Source organism: Gavialis gangeticus, unplaced genomic scaffold (assembly GCF_001723915.1).
Source record: "Gavialis gangeticus isolate Ggan-Ray unplaced genomic scaffold, GavGan_comp1, whole genome shotgun sequence".
In the NCBI taxonomy this organism is placed as follows: Eukaryota; Metazoa; Chordata; order Crocodylia; family Gavialidae; genus Gavialis; species Gavialis gangeticus.
Window position 1 is genome coordinate 50,657,727 of NW_017729022.1, and position 16,497 is coordinate 50,674,223.

Below are 16,497 nucleotides of genomic sequence, written 5' to 3' on the forward strand. Positions count from 1 at the left end.
CCGCAGCCGCACCGGCACCACTGCGGAGACACGAACCACCGTCAGCGCCCGGCCAGGCCCGGCCCGGCCCCCCCGCAGCGGGACCCGACGCCCTCTACCCCCCACCCCAGTTACCCGTGTATCCCGGCGGCGCCGCCGCAGCAGTTACATGCTTCTCCGCGGGGGCCATCTTGGCCGCCCGATGAGAACCGACGTCACTGCCGAGACGGGGGTGTAGCGAGGGGGCTGCCGGGAGCTTTAGTTCGGAGCCCGGGGCCGCCATTGATGGCGCGTCACGTGAGTGGAGCACAGCTCGGAGGCGCCTCAGCGCCAGGTGCCACGTGGGAGGCGGGAGGCGCTTGAAGCATATGGGTGTGGGGCGGGGAGGCGGCCCTGAGCCGTCCCGGGGCAACTGAGAGACCGGCTGCGCCGCTGGCCCGCCTCCTTCCTGGCTCGGCACCTGGCGGCTCTTCTCAGAGCGGCCGCGCTCTCTTATCCCGGGATAAGTCCGTAGCACGTGTGGCCGTGCTACATATATCGCGTGTCACCAGGGTGATGTGCGCAGGAGCCCTTCGCTGAGGGGTGGTGTCTTCCTGCTCAGAGCCCAGCAGAGCAAGGGCTGCTAGGTTTTGGCCAGAGTGCCTGAAGCACCAGCCCTGGTGCACACCCGCGGCTGGTGGAGCTGCACGTGACCCTCTGGGCACACGCTGCGGGAGGTGCTGGGAATATTGGCATGGGGGTGCACACAGGTGTATGTGCACCCCCTGAGACTGGCTGCTGGTGCTGGCGGAGCCTGCAGGTGGTCGCCATTCGCCAACCCCCTGCCACCAACACCACTTGTGGCATCTGTGGGCCGTTGCCAATTGCTGCCACCAACACTGCTGGCTGTGTCCGCAGGTGTTCGCCGACTGCTGATCAGCACTCGCTGCCACCAACAACGCTGCAGCCTCCTGCAGGTGGTGCCCACTCAGCCTGCCCTCACTGCCGATGTCAGCGCAGCCGCCTGCAGACATACCCCGCTCGCCGCCGCCATGCCCCCACTGCTGCCTGTGGGCGGTCACTATACCCCCCCAGCCTCAGGAGGCGTGAGGCATTCACGGCCCTTCCCTAGCCCCTTCCCTGCTGCTAGGAGCCAGTACCAGAGCCCAGCTTGGGCTGGCTGTGGGGTGCCAAGCAAAATGACCTTGTGTGCTGGGGGTGCCAGCCCCCTGGAAGAAGGAAGAAGGGTGGTGTGTGTTAAGAGGCAGCAAGATCTGAGGAGGAGGAGCCTTAAACATGGAGGGTGCAGAAGAAGAGGAGCAGCATTGTCTGCAAGGGCACAGTGCTGCGCACCAAGCAAAGGAATTACAAACAAGTAATATTTGGGGGTGGGGGAAAGAACAACACAGATGCCAGGACTGGATGCAGCATTACAGACTACACCTTAAGGCATGTTGTTGAAAAGTGGCTAGTGTTCAGCCAATACAGGCTAGAAGCCAGTCTCTGCCATCCTTTCCAAGAAGACATTTGATACAAAACATGTATGTGGATACAATCATCCTTTCTGGAGAAACTGTAACCTGAACATACTTTCATCACAAATTAGCAGGGACTGACCAAGTGTTAATGTTGACAACGAAAGACCTTTTTATTGGGCAGGTATTTAACAAGAAAGGTTAAGTTGGAGTAGAGGCTGTGGAGATTTGTTAGAGATGTCTTTTCTTCTGTTGTAAGCCAGCTGGAGCCTTTTTGGGAAGCATAGCATACAAATCCAATACATATGTACACAAATGGAAGCGTATTTTCTTGGCTTCAGTTTCTGGAATGGTCATGGACTGGATAAAGGGATGTAGTGGATTGAAGCAGTACAGAAATATGGATAGGACAACAAAGGCGACACAACCTCAGGTTTGCTGAGGGTGCTGCACTACTGGCAAAAGGGTATTAGAGGTGATGGACAGGGTAGAAAGGTGGGGACACATCTTGCAATGAAGGTCAGTGTAGAAAAAAATAGTTTTTGGGGCCATATTCTTCCTCCAGGTGTCTGAAAAAATCTGAGAAAAATCATAGAAAGTGAGGGTTGGAAGGGACTTCAGGAGGTCATCTAGTCCAACCCCCTGCTCAAAGCAGGACCATCCCCAACTAGATCATCCCAGTTGAGGCTTCTTCTGGCTGGGTCTTAAAATTATCTCCAAGGATAGAAGTTCCACAACCTCTTTGGGTAACCTGTTTCAGTGCTTTACTACCCTCCTAGTGAGAGAGGTTTTTCCTAATATCTAACCTTAAACTTCACTTGCTGCAAGTTGAGACCATTGCTCCTTGTTTTGTCATCTGCCACCACTGAGAACAGTTTCACTCCATCCTCTTTGGAACCCCCATTCAGGTAGTTCAAGGCACCTATTAAGTCCCCTCTCAGTCTTTTCTTCTCCAGACTAAATAAGCCCAGTTCTCTCAGCCTCCCCATATGCCATGTGCCCCAGCCCCCTAACCATTTTTTTGCCTGCTGCTGGACTATTTTGTCTGCTTCCTTTCCGTAGTGGGGAGCCCAAAACCGGACACAGTACTGTACTCCAGATGTGGCCTCACCAGTGCTGAACAGAAGGGAATAATCACTTTTGCTGATCTGCTGGCAACACTCCTACCAATGCAGTCCAGTATCCCCAGTGAAGATGGGGGATGCATAAGTAATGCATGTGAAGATTACAAAGGTGTTGAAACAGGTCAGAAAGTTTTGTTTTCTGGGAAGCAGCATTAATTACTCAGGGAGCATGTGTTAAGAGAACAGCGAAGATAGCAAAGGCAAATGCAGAATTTATTAGGCTTGATAAGAGCAGATCTAGCAACACTAGCATGAGAATACACAACATAACACTTATCACAGTGCTCTTGCATGGGAGGGGGTAGAAACACTAGTGCTGAATAGTGCTTGCAAGTGTTTCTTCCTCAGTACCTTCAAAAGATTGCAGAAGTGCATTAAGATATTGATAACGCAGAGCGTATGCTCAAACTGCCATGCTCAAAGGCAAATTAGATGGCTTGGTCCTCTATTCAGTGCCACAAGAGAAGGGGAAGAGGCAGCAGCATTTAACTTGGAAAGAGAATGTGTGGAGATTATTGGGAAATACCAGACTTGTGAGGGTAAGCATGTCACACAGCCTGGGACAGGATCAGCAGGGATAATTATGTCCCACCATTCCAGAGTACTGTAATGACTATTGAGGAATAAGAGTAGCATCCCTTAAAGGCTTTGGAGGTCTCAACATGGTGGTGGGTACCAAACACACAGCTACACTATAAAAGTTATGGTGTAATTTAATAGATTTTCCTTTCTACTCTTATAGCATTTGCAAGCCTACACGAAGTGAGAACTACCAAAAAGGTCAGACACTGCATATTTACCATCTCCTCTTTTAATTAAAAGGTTTAATTTTGTTAGTTTGATGTTCATGAAAAAGGCCAAATAGGTGCTCAGTTTACTGATCTTTCCTTTCAGAACAGGTACACTAGATGCAATTACAATACATCATCCTTTCATAGGAGCCCTCCAATATACTTCAGCCCTGACAGTCATCTTCATAAGAGGCAGAGGGTACTTATCTATATTAATTCTTTTGTCTCTAGGCTGCTAACATCATCTGTTTTGGTGGTCTGGACACAGATCTAAGAACTAGATGAAGACATTTCACATAGGACAACAATAAGTTATTAGCTGGTAGTTTTGTCAACTTAATAGGCCTGGTCTGAATGGCTCCATCATACTTGTACCTGTTACTTGAAAGATAGCCCAGCTGCTCCATTACCTGCTTAGCTATGTATGGCATTTGCACTGAACCAGAAACACTAGGCACATACTAAGTTGTTTCAACTGGTGAAACAGACTTGATTAAAAATCTTAACAGCTCCACCATTCTGATCTTTCAGCTGCTTCATAGCATCTAAAGAAGCTTAGAATCCACTCTCTGTATAACAAACGTTTATTCAGAAACAGATCATACATAATCTTCTCCAACCCCTAACACTCACTCCCCCCACCCCCTTTTATTATTAAAACACAGATGTTTGATGGGTGACCTAAAAGAGGAACAATAGCAGTCTTAATTCCCCTCCCTCCCCCCCCCAAACATCTGCAGTTCACAAGAAGTACTTTCCATAATGGTGCAGTTGATTTCCAGACCAAAATGAGTACTCCAGAAAAGCAAGTCCTGTTGAGTCCTTCGTTATTTCCATGGCTAAGAGGGATATGTTGTGAGAGAGGAACGGTTTGTACCAGCTGGACAGAGTAAAGAATTTGCACAGAACAAGAGCAAAAGAAACAAAGAGTAGACCAAGAAACAGAGTCTGAAGCTACAGTGGTATTGGACAGATTACAGTACTTAAAAGATTTCAGCAGGGCTGAACAGAACTGGTTAGTCTCATAGCTGCAAGGATAATGTTCAAACCCAAGTAGGGGTGGCTGTTACCTTCCCTCTCTTCTCATACTACACTTTAAAATTAATACAAGTACATGTAGCTATTAGCTTTCCAGTATTCACCAAGTTAATGGTGTGCTAATAAAGAAAGCATTAAGTGCCACCTAGTGGCTGCTGAATCTCCAGAGATATACAGTCTCTTTGGAAGGTACATCTTTGCTGCTTGACACGGGACCTCCTGGTGTCTATGCTTCCTCTCTGCCGTATTCCATCTGGAGCTCCGGTTGTCCTCCTGCGGCCATCCCTCTTAAGCCATGAAGTGCATCCACCATACTTCCTGCCCAAGTATGTGAGCTACAGGCCTGTGTAGAGCTAAGCATTACCCAACCCAAAAGGAGCCCTGTGAAAACTCACAGTCCTCAAGGGCAGGAGGAAGGGGATTACTTCCTACATGTTAGTGTTCAACTTCGTTCCCAGCTTACTACTCCATAAAATCAGATCAGAGAACATAGAAACACCCCCTTCCTTTTCCACCTCAAAGAATGAATGTCAGGCACCAGAGAATACCACATGATATAGCTTAATGGAAAGGGAAACACTTGATTTCCTTTGGTTCTGGATACATGAAGTCAGTCCAGAAACAGGAAAAGGAGGACAACTCACCCTTAGGTACTCTAAAGGTTCTGATATATTTAATCCTATAAATGCCAGAGTTATTTTCTCCACCTGGGCACACTATCAAATGCCAAAATTCACTAGGACACTAGCAGAGGCTTAACTGTGCCAGCACAACAAATGAATATTTGCACCAGTATGCATCTTCTCCAGCCTCCCCAAGTCTCCTATCAATTTGTCTGCACACATGGGAGCTGCTGCGGGTTAGTTTCTCAGCATCATGGCTGCTGCTTCATAAAATATCCAACAGTTAAGCTGAAGTAGCATATGACCAGGTGAATGCAAGACAAAAAAATTGTGTCGCTTGTTCCACAGAAATGCACCTGGCTTTGACCCAAATGCAGCAGCTTTAAGAATGAAATCTCATTATCTTCAGGTGAGAACAACGTGGCTTTGCCTTTCCATCAAAGGTAAATCAGCAGAGAAGAGGAAGTGTTTACATCCCCCACCCCAATCAGTCTCCTGGTGCACTTTAAAAGGCTGGCCACTGGGGCTTGGAGCAAAGGAGGGAGTTACATGGTCTATGCATGGTAATATATCATTGGTAGAAGGGGGAAGTTATTCTTATGGAAAAAGGTGGAAGAGAATTCCAACTATGAAAACAGAAAATACACACAAGAGGGAACACTACTGTACAGGAAGGGAGCGATCATAGAAAACAAACAAAAAACTGCGCGGTAGGTAAACGCAGCAATGCCTGCGTCCCTGCGCTATTCTCTCCATTCCCCGACTTGAGCGAGTTTTCCAGTCCACTACTCTCCTGCCCACTTCTCAGAGCTTGATTTTGAATTCTGTAGGCTGCACGGAGGCAGAGGCCCCTGAGGATTTGAAGAGCGCCTTCAAGATAGTGTCAGGGTCCACCTCAGCTGGTGGATTTGAGGAGACAGCTGTACTTGACCGACGTGGTTCTCCTTCCTTCTTCACAGAGGGAGTATCACTTAATCGACTGCGGGAAGGAAGAAGACAGCCAAGATTTAACTTCAAGTTACATCAGAAGTAGGGCAGCATCTAAGTTTACTGTTCCTGGTTTTTTCCCCTTCCATGATATTGATTGCATGGCTTAAAGCAATGCCTCCAGAGATTTCAAGTCCTGCATTCAGAGTTAGCAGGAGCAAGGAGTGCTATGGAAGCAAGCTGTGACTTGGACCTGTGGGGGAAGCATTCACTCAGCAGCAAACCTGTGACCAGGCAAGCTAGCAACAATGAGCTCAAGGGAGTTCCTGTTGTAGAAAGACGGCTACAGGAGGGAAAAGTGCAGCTAAAGAGGTGTATGCAAGTGTGCCTACAGACTGAAGATTTTCTTGAGTAAATAAGGCAGCGCAGGGTAGTGTGGTGTAGGACTTCCAAAGATGTCTGACAAAGTAGGCTGTTGCCTATGAAAGCTCATGCCTCTCTGAATCAGTTAGTCCCAAGGTGCCCCCCCGCCCTACATTCTACCTGACTTCAGACTAACACAGTTAACTACCTCTGTGCTTGAGAGAAGTTTACCACAGAAATGTTTTCCTTCTCCGACTCGCATGCCCAGCCACCCTCTCCCCACTCCAAAAACACAACCTGCATAGAATTTTTGGTTCTTCTACACTTGGACACTTACAGCAAGATTGGCTGGTCTGATGTGATGACATTTCCATTCATGTGAAGGTTGCATTTCATTGGCTGCCCTATAAACAGACAGAAATCCCAAATCTTAGAATTCCAGCAAGGCAAAGCTTCAGGAGTACTGTGCTGGATTGCAGGTAAGGATAAGCAAAAGTAGCCTTACATGTTGGAAGAGCCATTAGAGTGTTCATTTGTCCTTTCTTTTACAGTAAAACCACAGTAGAGCTACTGGAAAAGGTCAATTTGGAATAAAAAGTTCAGCTCTGGGATGGCTGAGCAATCTGCAAGATTTGAGATTGCACCTTACACAATTTGGCATCAAGTCACTCAGCTACCTTTTGCCTCGGACACATGCAGCTAGTTTCCACTTGCTAGATATAAGGTTACAAAAACTGTCAATCCTTATGCTCAAGAGTAAAAGATAAGTATATAATCAGAAGTGATGGCAATTTTCCTCTGTGATAATATACAGATCTGTCCTGACTAGTCAAAAGCTGTACTATCAACTCAGAGAAACTCATATTCACTTTTACAGAAGCCTGATTCATAAATGCTTTGGATGTACCTAGACCTCTGTCTTGTACAGCGAGGTGCACTAACATGTTATGCCTTCCCCTGGAGTACATAGCACTGGCTCCCAACAGGAGGCAGGATTCTGGTTTAGAAGTACCCATGATTATATCTAATAAACAGAATTCAATACTATTAACTTCAATGGAAACTGGCCTCTATCTTTGCGCTATGCCTTTCTAGCAAAGTAGTCTAGAAGCAACTCTGATGGACAGTAGAGAGATAACTGATTATATAAAAACCTGAACAAATGGCCTTAGCGCCAGTTTTACAGCCCTCAAAAACATTCCCTGACAGAGACAGCACAAAAAGCAGCTGAAGCACTTTTTGGAACCTACATCAAGGTGGAAAAGCCTGTGATGAATTCATAGACCCCCCACACCTTCAATCCCAATCCTAGCCTCAGGCTTACCATCTAAGCACCTGTTGTTGTATTTCTTATATGCTGTAATGGCATCTTCCTTCTTTACAAAGACCACCTCAGCCACTCCAGGATGCACCAGACGGGCTCGCTTCAGAGCGCCACACACACAGAACAACTCCTGAGGAAAGATAAGAGCTGCTGCCAGTGCTGTATTAGTTACCATTTGGATCAGGAAATCGTGCCATCTCTAAGTCAGGCTTACAGCACTTTCTGGCAGCACCATTTCATTCCATAGTCCAAGGATCTGGGAGCAAAATGGCTGGTTCTCTAGATCGATGTACTATGGTACAGGTTTTTATGATGTCTGGTGGCCTAGTCTGCATTGTAAGTTTACTAACACACAGGCTAAAGGAATCATAGGGTTGAAAGGGACCTCAAGGGTTATCTGGTTCAGCTTCCAAACAGTCTGGCTGGGAGCTGTTCCAGAGGCCGGCAGCAGGGTCAGGTCTCAAACCAGAGACCTGAACGAACACTGGCAGGCTGGCAACATCAGCCATCAGGCCCAGAACCTGTTGCTTTCCCAGCCTTAAACAAATTGGCTGATGAGCAAGTTCAGATCTCAGCAGCAAAGGGACCTTATGCTGGCAGGTCAGAACAGTAATTGGCTACTGCCCAGGGCTAAGAGTTCAAAGCCATTGCAGTCAGGCTTTTGCACTCAAGTTTCACCACAAAGGAAGTATTTGGAGTTAACCCCTTATCTTGTTTCAGCCTAACTGGCAGAGATGCATTGTCCATGTTTTCCATATAACATTTTTTTTAAAGTCCCAATGACCTAGCTGCTAGTAGGCAGCCTGTAGCAGACAGCAAGGGCAGCTAGTACTGGGGTGCAAGCTCGTTAGCTCTCTACAATACTATACAGAAGACCCAGCCATTCTTCAGTCAGCAGGGTACAAAAGTGCTATGAAGGCTTTGGGTATGGAACTTAAATTGGAGAAGGCAAAGAAGATACTACCATCATGTACCACTTGATATCAGATCCCCCAACTGACGGCTGATCAGCTTAATGGACCCTAAAAAAGTCTCTGTTTAGAGTAAGATGAAAAAGCTAACTACAGAATCCTCAAGGCTCAAAGGAAATCAAACACACAAACCACAAATGAAATGTGCCTATTGCAGTCAAATCCACACAGAAGGGTAGGGTGTGAAATTATAAAGACACAGATAAATGGCACTTACAACAATGTCTTCTTCTGTTACTCGGGGGTGCAGATTGTTCACAGTCATCTTTGTGCCTTCCAGAGGGCTGAACACCGGCTGCCAATATAAAAGTAAAATGAGTCATTCACATTAGGGAGAGAGAAAAACACATTAGGGAAGAAAAAGTGACAGAGAAAACAAATAAATGGTAGTAACTGGGATCCTAAGGAAAGCAAATGGGGGGAGGAGGAAGACGGGGAAAAAAACAAAACAAAAACACTTGTTTTTGGGTTAAGTACCAAAGTCCACCAAATCTCAGCTCAACAGATCTTTACAGAAATAGCCCTTCTTCCATACTAGTTGGTCTCTGAAGTAATTCTTCTACCCCAACAGTGAATATGGCAACTAGTTTGCCCAACATGCAACAGCAAGAGTTGCCTAGTTAAAGCTCCAATCATACTGGACTTGCGAGTCACTGCTCATGTCCAAGTAATTTTTTTATAGACAGTGGATTCTAGTAAATCACCACTGGCTCGAAACATAGTAGTAAATCCTGGTGAGTGGGAAGGGGCCATGGAGGGGAGTTGTCCAGCCAACCCATCCAGAAGGGAGTACTCTTTCCTTACACTCACCTCAACAGGTGCTGGCTCTTTTGGTGGTTCCTCTTTTGTCACTAAGGTCCGGGACACGCTTGTCAGGGCCTTTGTCCGAATGGGAGAGGGTGGGGCTGGGGGTGCTGTATAGGTATCATTCTGAACCACTTTGGTGAGCGGGACAGTCTTGGACAGAGAGAACTTATTGCCACTCAGCCCAGCCTACAGAAAGAGAGAATAAAAACATCCCTGAAAAGCGTATACCTTCACAAGTAAAACTCCTTTGCAAGCAGCAACAACTAGAGGCATAAAAGGGGGCACCTGGGGCAATGGCAATTTCCAGCTGCTGGTGCTACTGGCATGGCCATGTGGCTGTGGCTGCAGCTGTTATTTTTCTGCCTCCACCTAAATTGACATCTGGGACTACTGCTCCAGCCACCCTACTTTAGTTATGCTACTGACAGCCAGTCAGAGTTACCAACACATACTAAATACTCTAATGATTTCCCTAGAGAAAATCAATGTTAACAGGTACCTCTGCTTTCACACTGCAATAGTAAAGCAGAGTTAAGAAAAACTTCCATGTTTAGAACCCCTTTAAGCCTGAAAATCTCATAGCACCTTATTGAGTGCCTGCAGAGATAACTGGACTGTAACCACATACAAGTTGGCAGGTTAGTATTTAGGCAGGCTAGTGTTTCTGAAGGAAAAGGCTGCCATAGCATCACAGGACAAGAGGTAAAGAGCACCTTTTCTATTTGGAACTGCTTGGGAAATTTTCACCTAGCAAAACAATGATGCTTGGAGCTATATCAGTATATGGAAGCTAACACAAGCTCTTGTGAGAAGTGCTGAGGATCTTTAATGACCACAACTGGTTAGAAGTTCAGTTTTTTCCCTGAAACTTATTCAGATATCGGCACCCCCAGAACCAGTGACACTGGTCTCATACTTATTCTAAAACACAAAAGGGAGATTGACTACATCAGACTGTGCACACCGGAACAGCCACATCCATCTGTCTTCTCCTACCCCAGATGGCTGGTACCTACTGACAGGCAGCCAACAGCAATTCGCCACTACAAAAGAAAGCTCCTTCTTTGTTGACGTCTGGGATCAGGGGGACCAGCAAGTTTCCATTACTTTCATGCTCAAGGCAGTGATGAGACAGGTCCAAAGAACTGCTCCAAACAAAGGGAGGTAAGCCAAGAACCAACATGCAGGACTCTTGTCAGCAAGGAGAAAGCAGTTATTCCAGCTGCAAAAGGCTTGTATAGCCATAGGGAGCCCAAAGGGGACTTTGCGATCTGAAGAAAAGTTGAAGTGTTGGCAGAAAGGAAAGGGCAGGGATGGAAGTGCACATTCCAGGGTTTCATCATTTATATACCATATTTATTTGACTACAAGATGAACGGCATGGGGGTGGGGGGTGAAGTAGAAATTCAGACAGGATCAGTGTTTGGCTATCAGAAGCACTTTATTTTGCGAGGCCACGGGAGAAAAAGCAAGGGGAACCTAATTCTCAGCGAGAGCAAGGCACAGACCCCTTTATATACTAGTAAGCCATGTACGGGTCAAGCTGCCCTGTAACATACTCTTGGCAGTCTGACAGCGACTCATCCTGTTGTTTGCTGAACCACGCACAGTTTTCTCAAGCTGTCTCCTGATAAGCTTATCCTGAAGGCTGCCTTGTTGTTGCCACTCGGCCTTCACCCACATCCCCCATCCTGTCCCGACACATATACACTTCTCCCAATACCTTTCCATTCCTCATCGGGGGTGGGGGGGAAAGAGACCCTCATCTTACATTCACATATAAGGAAAGCTCACCAAATACAGTCCATCTTTGAAAGGCAGCACGTGCTCAGTAATGGAAACCAACTATTACACTGATTAAGTGCACCTAACATTAAACATGACTATAAAGTACATGGCTGATATTGTGGAAACATATCTGGAAGGGGTGATACCATGATCACAAAGGTGGTTTCCCACAGTGAGGCCTGTCCCTTGCACTTCAGGCAGGCTGACCCCTACATACAAGATTTTCCAAATGTGGGACTACAAAAATTGTGTGGCCATTGGGGACTGCATTCACACAACACCCCCTGCCCCCCAGCTTACTCCTCAGCCTTTTGGCTAGGAGTAAGCGAGACAAGAGGGCATCTGAACCCCAATGCCTCCAAGCTTGGAGCTTGCACACAGGATGCCTATCGTGGAGTCAGGGAGTATCCCAAGACTGATGGGTCTGGGAGACAGGATACTTGCTTAGTGGTAGAGCCACATAGATCTGAATGATTGAGCTCTATTCAGTTGAAATTCAGAACTTGACTATTGGGTTTTGCCCAACAGAACTGATTTTGCCCTTGAAACTAAATTAAATAAATACTGATGGGAACCTGTCATTTTTTCTATTTTGGCTTAAGGCCAAATTAGTTCATACTTCCAGACTGACTGAGCCAAGCTCAATTGTTTGAGTCTATGTGGCTCTACTATTGGGCAAGTCTCCTCCCTCCAAGACCCCTCAGTTCAGATGCCCCCTAGTCACACTTGCTCCTAGCCAAAAGGCCAAAGGAGTAAGCCAGGGGGAAAGTACAAATGCAGTCTGCCACTGCCAGGTAAGTAAAACCACATAGGCTGAATACCACCTCACGGTATCTCCAGGTCGGGTTTTTTTGGTTTGTTTTTTAAAGAAAGTTTTTCACATTGTAAGTCAAATCAATTTGAAATTCATGTGAATCATGCAAGAATCATATGTGGCCCAGCTACCAGCAAGTATCCTACACCCCAGCCTGGGGCTTCAGATACTTCCAAATCCTTTGGTAGGCATCCTATGTGCAAGCCCAAGCCTGGAGGCTTGGGGTTTGGATGCCCCTGAGTTTTGCTCACCCTCAGCCACATGGCTGTAGGAGCAAGCGACGGAGCAGTCTCCCATATCTGGCAGGGAAAATACCATGACCACTAAGGTGGTTTTCCTAGTTGCTGGGGATAACCGCTTTTCTGGCACGGGGTAGTACTCACAGAGGTAATGTATAGTTAACCTCCCATGTTCATTTCCCATGGGAAGATCTTAACCTCACAGTATCTCCAGGTAAACAACAGGTTAGTGCAACCCACCTAAATAAGATAAATGACAGTGTCTGTTGAGCAGAGTCCCCCTCAGCATCAACTCTTTTCCAAGTCATGGTGAGCCAATACATTGCATACATTTTGATTTCCTCTTCACTCCCACAGCTGAGCTGCACCTTTCTTTCCCATTTCCAATGATTCCTATTTCTTCATCAGTCTTAAATGTCTAGAAACATCACCAAGCAGGGCCCTAAATAGTTAATCAGAAATCCCTCTGTTGGTCCCTCTCAGCCTGTAGCACATGAACAGTGTGGCTCTGCCCTCCTGAGATAAAGCCACACCAGGCTGCTCTACAGTCTATCTGCATATACATTTTTGGAGGATCCCACGACTCATTACAAGAGCACACAGTTCCAGTCATGATGAGCTAATTAGCACATGGATTTTTTTTCTTTTTTTTGGGGTGGGGTTGAATATATCTGGACTACACACACATACTAAGCAATGCTGAGCTGTGAGGGTCACCACTGTTTGAAATGCTATAGACTTTGCTGGTGCCCAGCACAACAAACTTTATGGTAAATCATGAGCCTTTTGTCTTTGGATTAATATGACGTAGAGTTTGTGCTATATATAAGTAGTGTAAAAGTACTACTTAAAAGTGTTTATGGAGCCCCTGTGCTAAAACTTGCAGCAGTTTAAAAAAAGGTAAAATATACAAATTCTGGATTAACTAAATCTATTAGTACTATATGTAAATGTCTAGAGCTATGTTTATTTCAAGGTCATCATTTTCAAATTTGTTTCTCACTTCCATGTGCTCAGAGAGAGCAGGGTCTGACAGTAAGGAGGAGGGGAAGGGGCTGCATAGTGAAGATGTTGTGGGGAGGAGGGGGCACACTGGAGCCAGGATGCTCCCTGCCCCTTTCTGTGCAGCTGGATAGGTCCGTGCTGCTACCTCCTGTGCTGGATTGGGACCACCAGCCAGATCTGGCCTGTCAACCAAAAAGGTTGTACCACTGCTTCAGAAGAACATGAGCCTTGTAAAGCTGCAGCCTACACATTCACCCAACACGAGCATGATGTGGTGTGGTGGGAACCTTACCGCACTGTGCAGGAAGCTGTTTGTGGTGGTGATTTTCATCTGTTTGCTAGGAAGGGGAGAGACAGTTCCATCATCGTCTTCCATGTCATACGGGGCCTATGGACAAGCAAACACATGGCTCATGAGGATGTGGCTTTTCTCTAGGCGCCATGCCTGCCAGGGCAGTCTCTCTACTTCCAGCCTCCTTTGAAAGAAACCCATTCACTAGCAGAAGGTAAACCCCACCAATACTTCCTTCTCCTCTGTGCCCTGCTGCTGCCTGCGCTATCCAAAGCTGAAAAGCTGACGGTGATGTCAAATACCAGAACTGCCCTACACTGACCTTTTCACAGAACAGAGTTTTCTCTAGACATAACGAAGCTGAAAGCAGATTTTTAAAAAAACCCTGGACATTATCTGGACTCATGCAGGACAATGGTAAGACAAAGAAACATTAGTGCCTAATATTCTTTCGTACCCTCCCAGCTTTAAACCTGAAGTCTACATATATGCCTTCTTTGTAAACAGGAGGCTGCCAAATGCATCAGAGCCCCACATTCATTTTGAATAGACTGTTTCCTTCAGCACACCAGATGGTAGCCTGGCATCAGAAAACACTGTGCTGGGAGGTGTGGGTATTCTGCTGAATGAATAATTCATTTTCCAGCTCCACTTCAGTGCTTTGAACCCCTCCAGACAAAACTAAATCCTACACAAAACACTTTCACACACTTTAACCAATGCTATTGAAAACGGGAAGCATAAATGCATAGGGTCCTTTCCAAAATGAAGTCAACACAAGGCTAGCAAAAGCCAGCGTGGTCTTTGGCAGACTCTGTAAGTTGGTTTGGGATTGCAGAGGCATTGGAATGTCGATGAAACTAAAGGTTTACAAAGCCATCATTCTCCCAACCCTCCTTTATGTCTGTGAAACCTGGACCACGTACCAGCATCACGCCAAGAAACTAAACCACTTCCACCTATGCTGCCTGCGAAAGATACTTAAGATCAAGTGGCAGGACAAGATTCTAGACACTGAGGTGCTCAGTTAGATCAGCTCTCCCCAGTATCCACACCCCATTAAAATTGGCACAGCTAAGACGGGCAGGCCACCTTTCAAGAATGCCTGACACTTGCCTGCGGAAGAATTTCTTCTATGGTGAACTGTCAAATGGAGTATGCTTTTGCCATGCAGTGGTACAAGGATACCCTAAAGATGTCCCTAAAGAATTTTGGCATAGATCTGGAGTCATGGGAGCAAATCACTCATGACCATCCATCTTGAAGGTCACTGGCCCAGAGCAGAGCACTGGCCTTTGAGCAGCGACACATAGCAGAGGAAGTAAGGAAGCATGTGGCCAGGAAAACAAGGACCTCTCACGCCCAGTCCTCAGCGCTCTCCTGCACCTGCTGCAACAGACTGTTCAGGGCAAAGACTGGGCTTATAACCTGTGCCACATGACCTAGCCTCCACCCGCCTCCTCTCTCTTCTTTCTCCCTTTCTCTTTTCTCCCTCCCTTTTTCTTTCCCACTTCCTTTCTCTTTTCTCCTCCCCCCCCCACTTGGATGCGGTCATCTTCGCTTGCAAAGGATGAACGACCTTCCCAAAACACAAATAAGGGCAAAGTCCCTGCTCAACAATCTTATAATTTAGCTTAAACCAAAAAATATACATGGAAACAACTCACAAGGAGAGGAAGATCACTGAAGAAAGGTTTTGTAAAGTAAGTGACATTTAAGGAGGAAGAGATCCTGGTTGGCATGCTGAAAATAAGCATAAAGGTTCCAAGCTTAAAGAAAGAATGAAGCCAAGACACAGCAGGGGTGGAAGGGGCAAGAGATGGTAGGATAAGATAGATGCAGAGGATCCCGGGGGGCTGCAGAGGTGAAGAGTTCCAAAGATGAGAACCTGGCATTTGAATGTAACAGATGGAAAAAGTGAAAAAAGATTCAAGGAATGCAGCTGTGTCAGAACAAAGGAGAAAAAAATTACGTGACGGCCATCTTGGTGGATGAAGGTGGTTAGTAAATGAAGTGAAATGTTTGAGTTGCTGTAACCACGGCAAGATGACCAAGACAGGATAAACATCTTAATTAGAGTAACAAAGAAAAAATTCAGACAAGGCAGAGAAAAATCCCAAAAGAAAAAGAAGCGGGGGGGGGGCTGTCAAAATCAAAGGGGTTAAGATTGAACTTGAGCAGAACTAAAGCTTTAAAATGTAAACAAGGTCACAGAAGTGAGGTGACACCCCAAGGTTCACAATTTCTCCCCTAGTTCTTTAGAGGAAATCTATTCAATTAAGTAACTAGGACACTACCCAAGAACACTACTCAATAAAATTCAACATGTGCTTTAATCAAGGCCAACATCTAGAGCTTCTAAAAGCAATCCCTCTCAACAGCACACCTAATAATTTCTGATCAGATACAATGTAGGCAGGCAGGCAGACAATATGTTGGAGATGAATAAATCCCTGATCTGGTGTGAAATCATCACTTATTTTATGACATGAGCCTAGAAGGAAGGAACATAAGGGGGAACTTAACAAAGAATCCTGAAAAAAATTAGATTAGCTAAGGTCAAAAATACCCACTGGTGTTCAGATAACATAGTTAAGACAAGAAACATCCCATTTATTTTACCATGATTCTACATGAGAACACATGGATCTGAGTAAGCTGTGACTGAACCTTTGAATCCTCCCCTCCCCATCCCAGAGCTGGGATAGACCCCAGGCATCCAGGCTTCCATTAGCCCCAGCTCTTAGCTGCTAGACCCCCTCCCACAGCAGGAAAAGAACCCAGGCGTCTGGGCTCCCACCGCTTCTCAGAGCTGGCAGAGAACCCGGGCACTGGGGCTCCCAGACCCCACTCTACTCACACAGCTAGTAGAGAACCCAGGTGTCTGGGTTCCCAGCCCCCTGCTCCAGAGCCCCAGGCCTCGTTGCCCTCCCAGAGCTAGGGAGAACCCAGGTGTCC

The 16,497-nt window shown here is 46.4% G+C and overlaps 2 protein-coding genes and 1 long non-coding RNA gene across 3 annotated transcripts in view; 1 reads left to right on the forward strand and 2 right to left on the reverse strand.

Annotated features, from left to right (window-relative positions):
* Nucleotides 1–277, reverse strand: part of RRP7A (ribosomal RNA processing 7 homolog A) — a 4,533-nt gene extending 4,256 nt beyond the window's left edge. Inside the window, exons 1-2 of the mRNA XM_019515796.1 lie at nucleotides 115–277; nucleotides 5–20 (exon numbers count right to left, since the gene is read on the reverse strand). Of these exons, the coding sequence (XP_019371341.1) occupies nucleotides 5–20; nucleotides 115–262 (164 nt within the window). The 5' untranslated portion in view covers nucleotides 263–277. The remainder of the gene's footprint in view (nucleotides 1–4; nucleotides 21–114) is intronic.
* Nucleotides 278–3,916: 3,639 nt separating this feature from the next.
* Nucleotides 3,917–16,497, reverse strand: part of POLDIP3 (DNA polymerase delta interacting protein 3) — a 30,922-nt gene continuing 18,341 nt past the window's right edge. The window contains exons 4-9 of the mRNA XM_019514887.1: nucleotides 13,540–13,631; nucleotides 9,405–9,587; nucleotides 8,812–8,889; nucleotides 7,624–7,753; nucleotides 6,637–6,703; nucleotides 3,917–5,988 (exon numbers count right to left, since the gene is read on the reverse strand). Of these exons, the coding sequence (XP_019370432.1) occupies nucleotides 5,814–5,988; nucleotides 6,637–6,703; nucleotides 7,624–7,753; nucleotides 8,812–8,889; nucleotides 9,405–9,587; nucleotides 13,540–13,631 (725 nt within the window). The 3' untranslated portion in view covers nucleotides 3,917–5,813. The remainder of the gene's footprint in view (nucleotides 5,989–6,636; nucleotides 6,704–7,623; nucleotides 7,754–8,811; nucleotides 8,890–9,404; nucleotides 9,588–13,539; nucleotides 13,632–16,497) is intronic.
* Nucleotides 9,595–11,693, forward strand: LOC109295819. The gene is made up of 2 exons (XR_002096848.1): nucleotides 9,595–10,794; nucleotides 11,158–11,693. It is a non-coding gene; the product is annotated as an uncharacterized LOC109295819 (long non-coding RNA).